Source organism: Diabrotica virgifera, chromosome 2 (assembly GCF_917563875.1).
Source record: "Diabrotica virgifera virgifera chromosome 2, PGI_DIABVI_V3a".
Classification (NCBI taxonomy): Eukaryota; Metazoa; Arthropoda; class Insecta; order Coleoptera; family Chrysomelidae; genus Diabrotica; species Diabrotica virgifera.
The window spans coordinates 264,017,715-264,034,818 of NC_065444.1; the positions used below are offsets into that span (position 1 = coordinate 264,017,715).

General features: G+C 32.1%; 1 protein-coding gene and 2 non-coding genes across 8 annotated transcripts in view; all 3 read left to right on the plus strand.

Moving 5' to 3' along the window:
- The window catches only part of LOC126880616 (NAD(+) hydrolase sarm1), a 496,620-nt gene that overhangs the window by 52,038 nt on the left and 427,478 nt on the right, over positions 1-17,104 (plus strand). For 2 of the 6 annotated variants that reach the window (XR_007696654.1, XM_050644613.1), the window contains exon 1: positions 7,341-7,579. The exons of 2 other annotated variants lie outside the window; for them this stretch is intronic. Coding sequence is in view for 3 of the 4 variants with exons in the window: in XM_050644613.1 (XP_050500570.1) it covers positions 7,511-7,579 (69 nt within the window). In the remaining variant the exon portion in view is untranslated. Of the gene's footprint in view, positions 1-7,340; positions 7,580-17,104 lie in introns of those variants that run through there. 2 more of the 6 variants (XM_050644608.1, XM_050644611.1) reach the window with 2 other exon arrangements.
- On the plus strand, positions 7,728-7,800 carry Trnam-cau (transfer RNA methionine (anticodon CAU)). The gene has a single exon. It is a non-coding gene; the product is annotated as a tRNA-Met (tRNA).
- Positions 14,767-14,839, plus strand: Trnav-uac (transfer RNA valine (anticodon UAC)). Its single transcript has one exon. It is a non-coding gene; the product is annotated as a tRNA-Val (tRNA).

Genomic DNA, 17,104 nt, shown 5'->3' on the forward strand with positions numbered 1-17,104 from the left:
CCGCATTGGTGAGATAAAGAAATAGAACGACAAATAGAAACTAAAAGATAAACATTCCTAAAAAATTTTTGAATACAAAGGGCGACGCTGAAAAACTGATATAAAAGAAGAAAGTGCGGATTATATGTCATAAGAGAAATGAAGCCTAACAACAAAAGTGTAACATGACAAATTTCCATCTAAGATGACGTGGAAGCACAGAAAGTTAAGAGAGTATTAAAATCATTACGATAGGAAAAGAAGAGAATTATATTATCACCAATTACACTAAATAAATCCCAGTATAATGGAAGGCATCATTCATATCTTCCATATACAAGTAAGACACAGCACACAGACACATACAAGTAAGACTCGCACAGATTATTGAAAAGAAAGTTGCCGTTAAGCAGGAAGTATATTTATTGTATGTAGACTTGAGGAAGGCATATGACAGTATCCCACAAAATAAACTATGAGAAGCATTGGAGAAAACAAATATAGACATGAGAGCCTAAAGGTACGTATCCATCACGTTGGTGCTCCGTGTAGTTGCTCCAATGGATACGGCATGCGCTCCTCTACATAGAAACCGCCACCGATTGGATCTCCGAGGGTGAGCTCCGAGCGGGAGCACCGGGGTGGAGCAGCTACACGTGTGCGATTAAGGAGCTCGCCATAGCGAACTCGGCTGGTTCTATGGTCGATTCTCGCACACAGATTTTGGGAACTTCTTCTTCTTTTTATTTGTCGAAGGACCAGCTAGAAATCCAGCACCTTCAAGGAATAATCTTTGCTAGGGATAAGGAGAGGATGATAGGTAATTAAAACAAAATGTTTATAAAGTAAAAAAAAATAGGTATATTGAAGAGTTGAATTAATCGAAGAATAAATGAGAGATAGCAGATTGATATTATAAGTTTAAATTACAAGTAAATGAGACAGTTTATCACGCATAGAGTTTTTGATAGAACAGCGAACCGTTTCCACGTAATGGCAACACCGCGAACTTGACAAGAGGTAAATGAATAAAATGTACTTAGGATTATCTTTGTACTTACAGTTGATACAGCTGATATTGTTTTACTATTTGGCACTATCACTTACTGCCTAGTTGATAAGGCCATAGACATTAACTATATTGTAATACTTGAGGTGAAAATAGACAAACACTACATTATTTGGAGCTTCTTCAATGCGGTGTGCATTCGACGATGGTTGAAAACAGACTCATACGCAACGGCTCCACGGGCGAGAAAATGACGCTAGCAGTAGCCGTAAAACGAACTTAAGGTTCCGCGGAACGGAATAGGAATAGCCGAACTGTACCGACTACAGGACTTGTGCGTAGTCGGTTCAGTTCGGCTATTCCTATTCCGTTCCGCGGAACCTTAAGTTCGTTTTACGGCTACTGCTAGCGTCAATTTCTCGCTCGTGGAGCCGTTCGCTTAGTTGGTAGTTGGGCAACTTTTAGTTTTGTTGTTTGGCGGGAAAAGATAGTTGGCGGGTATATGGGTAAAAAACTAGATTTGAAGCGACGGGTACAAGGTTCTAATATGTTGAAATATTGAAAATATTTGTTCACTGTAGAAATTTATGGAAAATTTATACAACACGGAGCACCAACCTAATGGATACGTACCTTTTTACGAACAACGAAACAAATGTATGCTAATTCTAAGTCAAGGGTAAAAATTGGAAACAGCCTCTCCAAGGGATTATAAACCATCAAGGTTCTTAAACAAAACTGTTGTCTCTCAACGACATTATTTAACATTAACCTACCTCGAACAATCTCTAAAACTTTGGAAAGGCAAATGCAAAAATATGGAATTGCCATTAAACAACAATACTATATACCTACACATTATTATTTGTAGATGACCAACTTGTAATGGCACAAGAGTATGAATATATTGAATACATATATGACAAGGAAGTTAACTAAAGTCGGTCAGATGGCTTAGCGGGCTGAGCGGATTTACGATTAACTAAAGTCAGACAACGAAGTCTTACCTAAGCGTATAAACCAGGTCTTCTTTGATCTTCCTCTCCTACTCCTTCCAGGAACTTTCAAGTTAGCAATTAGGTGATTTATGTCTTGACATTGAACCGAGAGATTTATTTCAAAAGGTCAAACTCTTTACCAAAAAGTTTAACCCTCAATAACGTGGTCTGTGATGCATAAAGAAGGTAATATAAAGAATGATACTGACGAAATATTTGAAACGTGGCGAAATTATTGTAACCACTTATATACGAATAACGAGGCTTCAGCAGAAAATCTAAGGCTCCCCGACTCCCGACTACCCTAGAGAACCATGTGGCTTGCTCTCTGAAGTAAAATATCTCTCTCCTACAACAAAAATAAATCCCCAAGAATTGACACAATACCAGGAAAAATACTGCAGTACTAGGTAAGAAAGAATGGGTTACATATCATCCATTCTATCCGTGTCTCTGTTGTCAATTACATTATCAAATATTCCCGCTTGTTCCGCAGGAACACGCGGGTTTTGAACGAGAAAAGGTACTTGGTAGCAAATACTAAACCTGAGACAACTCATTGAAAAATGGAAAAAATTTCATGTACCCATATGCTTTGTCGACTACCAGAAGGCATTCGATTTTGTAAGCTAGATAAATCTTGGGTCCATTTTAATAGAGATGGAGACACCAACAGATCTGATGACACTTACTATAAATCTACACTTCAGTCCAATATATCAACAGAAATTCAGAGCAGAGAGAGGGATTAGGGATGCGTTTCATCATCTGACTTGTGGTAGGTGGAGTAACGATGGCTAATAGAAAAGTCTCCAATTTAAGCTTTGCTGATGACACTACAGTTAACAAATATAGCAACAAATGCACAGAAATGCTAGATTTACTGTTGTTGTAGAATTAAGTTGGAAAGCATTAGAGTTAGTCTTAAATTATGTTGGAATTGGTCTGATGACACTTACTATTACTATAAATCTACACTTCATTCCAATATGGCAACAGTACTACCCCAATTCAGAGCAGAGAGAGAGAGATTAGATACGGATGCGTTTCATCATCTGACTTGTGGTAGGTGGAGTAACGATGGCTAGTAAAAAAGTCTCCAATTTAAGCTTTGCTGATGACACTACAGTTAACAAATATAGCAGCAAATGCACAGAAATGCTAGATTTACTGTTGTTGTAGAATTAAATTGGAAAGCATTAGAGTTAGTCTTAAATTATGTTGGAATTGGTCTGATGACACTTACCTACTATTACTATAAATCTACACTTCAGTCCAATATGGCAACACTACTACCCCAATTCAGAGCAGAGAGAGAGAGATTAGATACGGATGCGTTTCATCATCTGACTTGTGGTAGGTAAAGTAACGATGGCTGGTAAAAAAGTCTCCAAATGCACAGAAATGCTAGATTTACTGTTGTTGTAGAATTAAATTGGAAAGCATTAGAGTTAGTCTTAAATTATGTAGGAATTGGTCTGATGACACTTACTATTACTATAAATCTACACTTCAGTCCAATATGGCAACAGTACTACCCCAATTCAGAGCAGAGAGAGAGATTAGATACGGATGCGTTTCATCATCTGACTTGTGGTAGGTGGAGTAACGATGGCTAGTAAAAAAGTCTCCAATTTAAGCTTTGCTGATGACACTACAGTTAACAAATATAGCAGCAAATGCACAGAAATGCTAGATCTACTGTTGTTGTAGAATTAAGTTGGAGAGCATTAGAGTTAGTCTTAAATTATGTTGGAATTGGTCTGGCAAAAAATGCAATGAGACTCCTAACTAAAGTTTTATAGACATATTATCTATATCTCAAAAAATCAAGACGAGATCAAGAAGAGAGACCAACCAGATGGTTCGATCAAATTCAGAATTCAGCGAAACTCATTCTGGAGTGGAAAGCTAAAAGTTAAACTTTAGTTAGTAGAATAGAATAGAATAGAATAGAATAGAAATATGCTTTATTGTCATGAAAAATTTAAAAATTTTATAGACAAAGCTTACAAGAATCATAAATAAAAACAATAACAAATACAATTTACTAAAATTATACAAATCGTCAAATATAAATAAAACATAATAAAGTCAAATAAAAATCAGTAACAATCTATTGCAAAATTAAAAAAAAAATTGCAAATTGCGTAATCTACCTAAATAAATTTAATAAGTGATTTAATAAGTTATGCTGCTGCATATGACTCAAATATAGATTAAGATTCTACTTATACATAAGAATACTGTAATTTCTTAGTTATTGGTTAAGAAACTCTGTTATTGAATAATATGGTCTTTCAGATAAATAGGCTTTTGTCATTTTACGAAACTTGGGGAAAGATGTTGCAGATTTAAGTTGTAGAGGGAGATGGTTGTATAGTTTTTTTGCAGAATATAATATAGATTTCTTTACTAACTCACGGGACGGGATCGGTAAATAGATGTCAAAAGTAGAATTTCTGGTGGAATAGTCATGTCTAGGTCTTTCTGGAAAGACATGTAGATGTTTACGAATTAAGCAAACAGTTTCTAAAATATATAAAGAAGGTAATGTTAGAATTCTGTGATCTTTAAAGTAGCTTCTGCAATGTGTTGTTCTTCTGAGGCCAAACAGATATCTGATTGCTCTTTTTTGCAATTTAAAAATAACATCGGATTGGGCAGCTGTACCAAAACCCCAAAAAGGCAGACCATATCGAAGATGGGACTCGAACAATGAAAAGTATGTTATTTTGGAAGAGGCTAAATCCATTTCCTTCGAGACAGATCTTATTGCAAAGCAAGCTAAGGATAGTTTCTTGCTTAACACATCGATATGAAGGGACCATTTAAGGTTGCTATCTAAAAAAATACCAAGAAACTTTACAGAATCAACGATACTGATCTGGCTGTTATGAAGAGGTAAGGGTTGAAGAGTTCCTTTATAGGGTAATGCGACTGTTTTATCTACGTTAAAAGAGAGTAAATTAGAATCTGACCAGGATTTTATTGTGAGTAGATCAGAAGTTATAGTAGCATGAAGAGTTGCGATATTTGAGTTGCTCCAAGTGATACTGGTATCGTCAGCAAAAAGAAAAACTTTTCCATCGATTTTTAAACTAGTGATGTCATTAATAAAGATAAGAAAAAGTAGAGGACCCAATACTGAACCTTGTGGTACCTCACATACAACATTTCTGAGACTAGAGTCTGTATCATTTGCTCTAACCAGTTGTTTCCTATTTTCCAAGTAAGATTGAAACCAGTTCAAAGAAATACCTCGAATTCCATAGAAATCTAGTTTTTTCTACACAATCAAAAGCTTTGGCATAATCACAAAAAACAGTGACAGTGTGGAGATTATTGTTTAATGCTTGATAAACCTCATGTAGTACAGAAAACATGGCATCGGTGGTACATTTATTATTTAAAAAGCCGAACTGATTTTGTGATAAAATCTTGTTATCAACGAGAAAGGACATAAGTCGGGCTTTTATGAGTTTTTCAATAATTTTGGAGAGTACCGGTAGTAATGCAATAGGTCCATAATTGCAGGCAATAGATTTTTCACCACCCTTATGAAGAGGAATAATGATGGCCGTCTTTAGGCACTCTGGAAATCTACCTTTCTCAAAAGAATCATTTATTAGAGAGATGAAGACTCTCAACACATTGTCTGGGAGATTTGAGAAAATTTTTATGGATAGTCCATCCTATAGGAAGATTTGCTTTTGATACTCCTGATTGTTTGGATCAGTTCAGATTTACCAATCGGTCTTATAAAGAATGAATTCGAAACCTTTCTTGAATTAGGGAGATAGGAAATTGGATCTTGTTGTGACACAATAGTTGATGTTATATTTTTACTCACATTAAAAAAGTATTCATTTAGATTTTCTGGGTCTGGAAGGGAAAATGTTTGAGCTGTGTGAGTTTTATTTCGAAGATCGTTTATTATGGACCAAGTTTCTTTTGCAACACTTTTGGAGCTTCTGAGACGATTTTGATAATACAATTTTTTAGCCGATTTTATAAGTTTTAAATAGATTGCCCTGTATTTATTGATATATTCAATAACAGAGACGTTGGTAGTAAATTTCTTGATATACAATAGTGAACGCATGTTTTTGGCTGATATGCGGACACCTTTGGTAGTCCAGGGTTTGCGATGTTTTTGCTTAATTGTGATTAAAGGAAATGCTGTATTGAAGATACAGACCAGCTTATTCAAAAAATCACTGAAATTATGATCGACGTCCAAGGAAGGAAAGTGCCACTCAGAGGTTAAGCATAAATTTTGGAATTTACGAAAGTTCCGACCGGAAAAAATCCTGCCTCGACGAAAACGTCGAGTTTTCGAGGAGGACTTGCTAAAGATGTTAAACTTCGTATAAACCGCTTCATGATCAGATAGTCCCGCATTAACAGTTGTAGCGCAGACATCAAGGGGTGAGAAATCTGAGACAATATAATCAATTATGGTAGATGAAGTTTTTGTAATCCTTGTAGGAGAATCAATGTGCATTGATAGACCATATGATTCAAATATGTTGACCAGGGATATTTGTGTAGCACAAGCAGCAGCATAATTAATGTTGAAGTCCCCGCATAAAATTTTTCTGCTTTTATATGGCAGGTCATCTAACAAATTAAGCAGGTTCTGAAAAAATAGTTCCACGGAAGAGTCAGGTGATCTATAAATGCAAATAATATAAAGATTAAGGTTCTTACTGTAAACTAAGGAAAACTCAAAGAATGCTTCACTTAATAGAAAGTCATATTTTGTTACCAGAGAAAAATCATTATTTGTAGAAAGAATTAGGGTGCCTCCATGAGCTGAACTTGGACGGTCATACCTAGCAATAGTGGAATATTTTTCTACAAAAAAAGGCTCGTTGACTTCAAGCCAGTGCTCAGTAACCGCAACTATCGGTGGAAACCCTAATTCCTCTAGAAACAGAAATAATTCATCAGTTTTATATCTTATAGAACGAATATTAATCAGAACCATGCTCAGTAGGTAGTTAAAAACTTAATTTTCATTATAATCAATTTGTGGCTTAGTCTCCTATAAATATAACATTTAATTTAGACATGTCCGAAGAAACAGTTTCAGAACCATTTTAAAACCTTTATAATATGCAACTAACACTTCAATTTGAACCGCCACCGCGATTTCTGCACAATACTCGAAACTGTGGCAATCATCCGTAAGATGTCGCTAGGTATTCAAATATTTTTATAATAGAAATCAACATCGCGGAGGGGCCCGGGACCTTTGTATTTGTTTATAGTGGCCGACCTCGAAAATGAAAATAAATGATCATTGGGATTTCGGCAAAATAGACTTTTTCGCGAGTTTTCTAAGTGTTGCCAGGTAACAAAATAAGATGTTACAGATACACCTGTTTATACTAACTGGAAGTGCAGTGAACAGTGAGCCGAGTTATTTTTAAATTTCGTTAAATTTAACCCATAAGTGGTGAAATTTTCGTCCGCTTCTTTTTGTTTGTGAGTTACCAGTTATTATTTACGGAAAATAATGGAAGATGAGAAAGTTTTGGTTCCAGTGCGGGAAAAACGAAAACACAAATTTTTGGAGAAACTAAAGGTAAAATTATTTATAAAGTAGGACAATTCTTATTTGGAGTATTGTTATTTCGATTTAGTTCTTCAGATGTTTGTGTGGGTAGATAAAATTTTTAAAATTCCGCTAAATATACTAGATTTATTCTATCTATATAACTTCATAAACAATTGCCTCGGTAGCGCAGTAGGCAGCGCGTAAGTCTCATAATCTTAAGGTCGTGAGTTCGATCCTCACCCGGGGCAAGTTTTTTGTTTTTTTGTTGAAAAATTGCAACCTTTAATAAAAATACAATAATTAATTTATTACAAAAATTAATTTATCACCATGATGCTATAGTGGTCATGGTCCATGGTTTACACATTCTTCAGAAAGGAAGTCTACATCATATTATAAAAAGGAGGACAAAATCATTCTCAAATAAATATGTAGGTACATGGACTCTTGACTCCTTGGCAAGTAAATTGGTGAAGATTTCAAATTGCTTTAAAAATATTTCTTAATAGCGGTTTCATTGCATCGTCATCTATGCCTAGAACTCTAATGAGGAGGTAATTTTAGAACAAATTATTTATTTTAGCGACCCTTTTTAAAGGGGCGAACATAAAGTGAAATAGGTTTTCACAACATTTTCTCATTTATATCGAAAACTATGAATTTTAGGAAAAACATTTTTTTCGAGAACTTCAATAAAATTGATTTTCCTACAAGATTGCAAAAAAGGGTAATTTAAATTTTTTCAACGATTTAATATCAAATATGATCTTTTTTAAATTAATATTTATTAAAAATATATAAATAATAATAGTGTTGACGTTAAACGAATAAAATAGATATACATTATTATATGTATAATTAATTAATAAAATATGCTTTAAGTAGAATATTATGTTAAATTTTTCAATAATTCATGTATTTAAAAGATTATGATTCTGAGTTATAAGTTGTTAGTTTTAACATTATGATTCTGAAATAAAATAATTCCAATAAAATGTCAAAATTAATTTGAGATTCAATAGAAGCTGAGAAATAATGTTTTAAGAAAATACGTTTTCTTTTATTCTAACTATACGAATTTAAAACCAAACTTAAGCAAGCTGAAAATGCGAGCATTATCTTATCATAACGAAAACTTTGTTTATTTACGTATTTTAATTCATAATATGGAAAATTTGCTATTATGAAAAGTTGTTCAGAATTAAAAATTATGTTTTAATGTTCAATTATATCATTCTAATTTAAATGTTGCGAATTATTAAGGTACCTTACTCTTGATCGAAATTCATATTTTTTATATACCTCGTATAAAATTAATAAAATTTGATATATGATGGTTACATCATAAATATTAGACCATGAATAGCTTTTTAAGAAGAATAACTTTTCTTCGTCAAATTAAAAATAAAAGAGTTATAAATGAAAATGTTGTTGGTATCCATAATTTGAGAAAAATCTTCAAATATTTTTTTCCATTAGAAGGATGTAATTGCACATATAAGACCATAATTTTTTATTCCAAACAACATTTCATATATTCGGTTCGCTAAACTCAGACACAACTGGCTAGTGATTTTAGTCAGTAATTTTGCCAATTCGACAAAAAAATAATTACTAAATAGTTAATAATTACTAAATAATTAGTAATTTTGCCAATTTCCGCAAAATTGGCAAAAAACAAAAAAATACCTCCTAAAATCACCACCCAGTTGTGTCTGAGTTTATCGAACCGACTATATAATAATTTTCATTTCATAACCAATGGAACAGTCCATTTATTATTAGGTAGTCCCATTAAAGGGAATGCCGTATACTCGTATAAACCTTTTTAAAGTTAATAAATTATTGTTTTCAAAATATACTCAAATTGTATTTTTGAACATCTTATTTATTTTATATAATAATTTAAATTCACTATCAAATGTCATTGATATTTTATTATTACTTAATTTAAAATTTAGTTTGACATTCACGAAGTGTCAAACTCAATTGTAAATAACCTATGCTTTGCTTAACAAATTCAGATTTAAAAAACTAGCCTACTTACTATAAACGATTTCAGCTGACGTTTAGTGTGTCGGCGGAAAATAAAAGGATTGTGACTTCACATTTTAGACTTTGAGGTCGATCATCTCGAAGACGGTTAGAGATATCGAAATGCCGTTTTCAGATTTGGATTCAGAAGACAAAACTACATACGAATCCATCGATAAAAAATCTACTCTCAGTATTGCAGGAGCGGCGACGCAATAACACATAGACTTTGCGAATTTATAAACGAAAAATTTTCGTTGAAAATACCTATATATATGAGCGTTTAATTTTTTTTCTCTTTAGCGACCGCCTTCTTCAGGGCCCCCGTAACCGGGCGTGCAACGCGTGCAGCGCACGCGGGCGTAACTCCAAAGGGGCGCCAAACCGAAGGTTTGGTAAATAAGAAATATTTATTTTAAATGAGATAATCATTTTTATATACAATTTTAATTATTTCATGAACAGCTAGAGAAATCTCAAAAATCAAATATTGTGTTATTACTGAAAAAATAATTATTCCCGAAAATAATTAAGACATTGCATCTGCGTAACTTGGAACCATATGGGAAACTTTTTTATTATTAATTTTACGGAAAAAATTTATTACCTTATCACAGTTAAACTCAGTCATTCTTTAATCAAATTATAACAATATTCATTCTCTTAATTTTGTTTTATTAATTCTATTTCATTCATTACACCTCTTGTTTTCTATACTAATTAAATTTTAGTTTGTATCAACTGGGCAACCTGTTTTCCTACAATTTTTTATTATCAATTTTACATATTCACCAGTTTGTCACAAGAATTTTCTCAATTTCATTAAAATTGTTCCATAATAATTGCATTCCTGAATCACATTTTCTACTATCAGATTGACTTTATCCTAACTCCAATCTATATAAAATTTTTTAATTTTCACCTACATCCAAACAATAATTTCCCTACTACCTATACAACCATCAATACACATGCTGTGGACATATAAATTTCTTGATATAATAATATCCCTTTTCAAAATTTAAAACTTCTTCTATAACACCACTTATTTAATTTTATTTCTGTTATTACTACTAATCAGCTCACTTTATCATATTGTAATTTTTTGATCAGGTTAATTTTATTTGATACAGTCAATTTGTAGTTACCTACAGTTAAAATAATTTTATTTTGTAACACACATTATCTTTTAATTTTAAACAACAATAGATTTAATTAACAGACAATTTCAGATATTAAAAGCTTTAACATATCTTCTTCTGGATCATGACTTTGTTTTTAAAATTCCTAGAAAATCGACTACCTTCTTCCTTAACTGTCAATGTCACATCAAGCATTTCCTTACATAGCTTTGACACTTAGTAGTCATCGTTGACCGAAGATGGTTGATTGGGTCCTCGGGTAGAGTTTCACCATGTTCCCAGAGGTTTAATCCTTTAACATCGGCGTTTAGCCATTTTAAATTTATTTCAACATAATGTAGATTTATTTATAATCACAACCATTGTTTGGTTCTGGGGCTATTTTGCAAGTATTCAAGTAAGTAATCATAACCACATTTTTTAACTTTCACAATTTCAACCATCTTTTTAATTTTAATAGTGGGATTACTTATTTGATTTTAGATCACTGATGATGGACCGATAGGTTTGAAAACGTTCTGATGAACTCATTTTATTGAATCCATTGGGATTCTAAAAATTTTTAGTAAATATACCTTTTACATAGAAGTGGTTTTTACTTCATGTTCCAGTTTGTTTAAAAAATTTATTCTTCATAAAGTGCTTTGCATAGTCTAAAAACTAAAATGCAACCAAATATAAAATTGTGTCAATCTTATGAGTATCAAAAATATGAATTTCGATCAAGAGTACCTTATATTTCACAATATCGAAAATTATTGTTATGAAAAGTTGTTTGGAATTAATTAAAAACTGTTTTAATATGGAATTACATCCCTTTAAATGAAATTTTTTTCTCAAATTACAAATACCCAACGAGTCCTTGTGGGATCGGTACTCACCGGAGGGACCGCAGACGTTCGGAAACAATTAGCGTCTCTTTGCAAAGACAATGACGTCGACTTTGCAAAGTAACAAGACACTTACTCAACACACACACACACACACTACACATTACACCTGAGTTAGTGATAAGTTATACAATTACGTGGCTTAAGGTGATACAGTAGCGACCAACAGGTGGCCAAAACGCGTTCCAAGATTGCGGCTGTAATTTTGAATATTTTTTCGAGATATTTGGCACACGTACTCGTAATATAATAAAGAATGGCGGTACAGAGCCCAATTCGAAAAATATATTAATATGTGGAAATTACTCTGTAATTAAAAACAATATTAAAAAAACGAGCCTGTACCGCCATTAAGAAGAACAAAAAAATACACTTTCTTCAAATAAACTTTTTTATCCGATGCCTAAATTTTGTGTCATTTTGGAACAACTAATGAAATCAAAAAATTTAGTAGTTCCAAAATGACACAAAATCTAGGCATCGGATAAAAAAGTTTATTTGAAGAAAGTGTATTTTTTTGTTCTTCTTAATGGCGGTACAGGCTCGTTTTTTTAATATTGTATTTAATTACAGAGTAATTTCCACATATTAATATATTTTTCAAATTGGGCTCCGTACCGCCATTCTTTATTATATCACGAATACGTGTGCCAAATATCTCAAAAAAATATTCAAAATTACAGCCGCAATCTTGGAACGCGTTTTGGCTACCTGTTGATCGCTACTGTTTGCTCTTAAGGTTCTAGTTCTAAACCAAGGCCAGAATCAAAGGAAAAAAATACCCAACGCTTTTTTCATTTATTAGATACGAATGCGATAATTAACTCTAATATTGTTATTGAATAATTAATTAATAGATAATAATAAAAGAGTTTTCACATTATTTGTAGTAACTGAAAAGGGCTTATTATTAATAATAAAAGACTTATCGTATTATTTCTAATAAATGAAAAGGGCGTTGTTGAAAAGTACAATTAATGTACGATAAAAAGTTCTTTCTAAAAAGCTTTGCATGGTCTAAAATCTCAGATGCAACCATCAAATCCTATCAAATTTTTTCAATTTTATATGAGATATATATAAAAAAATATGAGTTTCGATCAAAAGTAAAGTGCCTTTCTAGATCACAATATATTTCAATTAGAAGTATGTAATTGCACATTGCATATAGAAACATAGTTTTTAATGCTGAACAACTTTTATAATAACTTTTCAATATTGTGAAAACTGAACGTACTTTGCTCTTGACCGAAATTCATATTTTTTGACATACCTCGTATAAGATTCATAAAATTTGATATTTGATCTTGATGGTTGCATTCTGAGTTCTAGACAATGCAGAACTTTTTATGAAGAATAACTTTTTCTCGTAAAATTAATAATAAAACAGTCTCCCATATATGGTTCCTAGTTATGTAGACACTCTGTATAAAATTTGTTTGAAAACTTTGAAATGACAAAATATTATTGTTTATTTACTTAAATGTATACATATTTTTAATTTAATATGCAGGGTGCTTCATTAATAATGCAAAAAATTTAAGGGGAAAGGCGCAAAATGTCGCCTGTTAAAATTTTCAATGTGTTTTACTTAAATGTATTAATTTTTTTCGAATTCTGAGAAAATTAATAAGTAATTTTAAAAAATTTTAACGCAGAATGAAAGATACCGTTATTACCGAGGGCCGACAGTCCCTTAAAATAAATAAAAAGTTTCTTTTTAATTAAATATTTGCAATTATTAAAAATCACACAATAAATTTTCTCTTTTATTTTCACCCCTGTAACTTATTAAAATAAACATTATAGAAGTTTTCAGGGACTTTCGGCCTCAGTAATAATGTAGTCTTTCATTCTGGGTTTAAATTTTTCAAAAATATTTGTTAGTTTCCGAGATATGGGGTGTTAAAATTTTTCTTACAAACTGACGATTTATTTATTGCTCTAAAACCGGTTGAGGTGTGCAAATGAAATTTGTTGGGTTTTAAGACATAGTTATTGCGCATGTTTTGACATACAATTAAGAAATTTATATTCACCATTGGCGCGCGTACGGGTAATAGTCTGAAATTTTTTAAAGATAAAAATGGTACGCCACTGAAATATTTCAAATTAAAAATCTTTCTTGAATTCCTCGTTCAATTTGTGACAAAAAATCTATCTTCATTTTTTTTCATGAGACACTTCATTTTCATGCAAAAAATAAAACATCTTAACGCTTACAAAGTTTTCGACGAAGTTTCTATATGAATGTGTAGAAACTTATTTCGAATACTTTGTAAGCGTTAAGATATTTTATTTTTTGCATGAAAACGACGCGTCGTATGAACAAACATGAAGATATATTGTTTGTCAGAAATTGAACAGGGAATTCAAAAATAATTTTTAATTTGAAATATCTCAGTGGCGTACTATTTTTTTGTTTCAAAAATTTTAGACTATTACCAGTATGCGCGCCAATCGTGAATATAAAATTCTTAATTGTGTGTCAAAACATGTGCACCAACTATGTCTTAAAACCCACCAAATTAAATTTGCACACCTCAACCGGTTTTACATTAATAAATAAATCGTCAGTTTGTAAAAAAAAATTTAACACCCCGTATCTCGGAAACAAATGAAAATCGAATAACAACATATGAGTTATTTTTGATTATTTTTACGTATATTATACAGTCTTAAAGTTTGGTGCGTTCCTCCCCACTCACCCTGTATAGTAGATTTAAAGGGCGCCAAAATATGTCCAGCACGCGGGCGTCAATCACCCTTGCGGGGGCCCTGGCCTTCTTTCGAAAGAAAAATGGACTTAGTGGTTCATAAAATTATAATATAAAACATTAACATTCCGCGAAATAACATTCCAATAGAGTCTTTAACTATAACATACTTATCAGCTATAAGGGAGTTTGAACTTTATAATGATTTTTAAAAATAAGATTTTGGATTAACCGTATGTCAGGTATATCACCCGATAATTTGAAAAACAATAACCTCCAAAGCATTATTGGTTAGTATTTTTTTTTAATAATCTTTTTGAAAACGATTTCTGGAGTGAAAATCGATAAAATATAATATTTTGTTTTTTACTGTAACATACCTAGTCTATTTTCTATTAAAATACAGACGAAAAGGTGTAAATTTATCAGTTGGTTCCGTAGTGTAGCGGTTATCACGTCTGCTTTACACGCAGAAGGTCCCCGGTTCGATCCCGGGCGGAACCACTTTTTTTTTATTTAATTTTTGATGAAAAGTAAAATAATTGTTACATCAAATTTTATGAATGTTATAAAATTTTATATTAATAGCGGGTTTGACTACCTCTCGCAGCAAGGACTGCTCGCAATCTGGCAATATCTAATTTGGCAATAAATAAGATGTGGCCTGGGGAATAGCCTGATATTCTCCTCTACCAGAGCCATAACTGTACCAAATTTTCTGGAGGCCTAGGATGACAGTGAATAGGTATTTTCAATTCATGCCATAAATGCTTGATAGGATTGAGATCTGGAAAGCATGCGGCCCATGCTAGTCTTATCAATCCATTCTGTATTTGAGATATTTATGTTTATACGTCAATCAGTGTTTTTATTTACAAAAAATTGTGCAGCTCTTACAAGAAAAGAGATATTCGGATAATTTCAAAAACAAAATTTTAGTGATGCCTTCGGGATAATACGAAAGGACTATAAAAAAATCAGCTTTTCAATTTTTCCACAGAATTTTTTAAAGTTAGGAGAAAATACAACGCTTCCATTCACCCCCGTATAATGCCATATAAGCAAAAAAAAATTTGTTACCAGAATAATAACAAACGGTATCAATACATGTACCTACAAACTGATGCAAGAATATTAAAAATTGGAGTACCAATAATAAAGTTATAAATAATATTGTCAAACTTAAGTAATCAAAAATTTTTGTCAACAGAAAATTACAACTAACTCGACAAAGAAATTTCAAATAATACAATATGCTGATGATTTTCTCCTGTATTCACAGGCCAAAACTTATGATAACTCGGTTCAAACCTTAGGACGAGTTCAATGTTGTGTTAGTTTGTGGTTCGGTCAAAACGGATTCGAAATAGCTCAAAATAAATCTACTGTCTGTATATTCACTCGACATAATATCCCAAAAATAGAGAATTTAAAACTTAATGGCTACGACTACGCATTTGCTTCTTCCATTAAGTATTTGGGAATGATTTTGGATCGTAAATTGACTTGGAAATTACATATTGACTTTGTAATATATAAATCGATGTAATACGGGTCTAAATTTTCTTAAATCAGTTTCAAGGATTTGGTGGGGAGCTGATGTTGAAACTTCCTTGCTTTTCTATCGATCATATATTGGATCTATAGTTGATTATGGTAGTGTTCTGTATGGCTCAGCTTCTAAACATATTTTAAACAGAGTAGACGTTGTACAGAACTTAGGACTCCGTATCTGTTTGGGAGCTATGAAATCAACTCCAAATAAAGCTTTACATGTAGAAGCTTTAGAAATTCCACTCAATTATAGAAGGAAATATCTCAGCCAGAAATTTTTAATGAAAGTTCGTTACCTAGATGTCGGTCTTTGCCAAAATGTTAACAGGCTGAATGTGGCGGATTTAACTGGTGGATACTGGAAGCTGAGAAGCTCTCCTCCACTTTGCGGGGCTTTTCGGGATCTGTTAAATTTTGACTGTGATTTTAACATGATTGATAATTTTGGACTTGAAGATTTTCATTCTTTTTTACATACAGTTAAATTAGTAAAACCAAGTTACCATGAAAACAGTAATATTAGCTCTAACATCTTAAGAACATTCTTAGATAATTGGCCAGATTCTATAAATATATATACAGATGCATCTAAGACGTTAGTTGGCATTGGATGTGCCTTTTTCATACCTGCTACTAAAACAGAAAAAATATTTAAGTTTGGCCATGATTTTTCTATCTTCAGTGCTGAAGCCATAGCAATTTATGAGGCCCTGCAATATTTTAAAGAATCAGAAGATATATCTGCAACAATTATTTCCGATTCAGTCTCTGTTCTTCTTGCTATTCAAACTATATATTTTCCCAATAACAATTCAAATATTTATATCCTACTAATTAAGAAAATCCTTTTTGAAATTCATAAAAATAAAAGAAGAGTGAACTTTTTATGGGTTAAGGCTCATATAGGACTAACGTATAATGAATATGTTGATAGTTTGGCTAAAAAAGCTATTGAATATGGTACTTCACATAATCGTAAGTTTTGCATATCTGACTTAGTTAACACTATTAAGCATCGAGTTAAAAATCAGTGGAGTCAATCATGGCGAGATCTTTGTAAACAATCCAAATCTCAGTATTCACTGATTCAACCTTCTGTTCCAAATATATATTGGTTTAAAAATTATGTAGTACCTCGAAGACATATAACAACATTAATTAGAATGAAGTTTGGACATGCATGTTTCCCTCTACATCTAGCAAGAATTAAAGTTT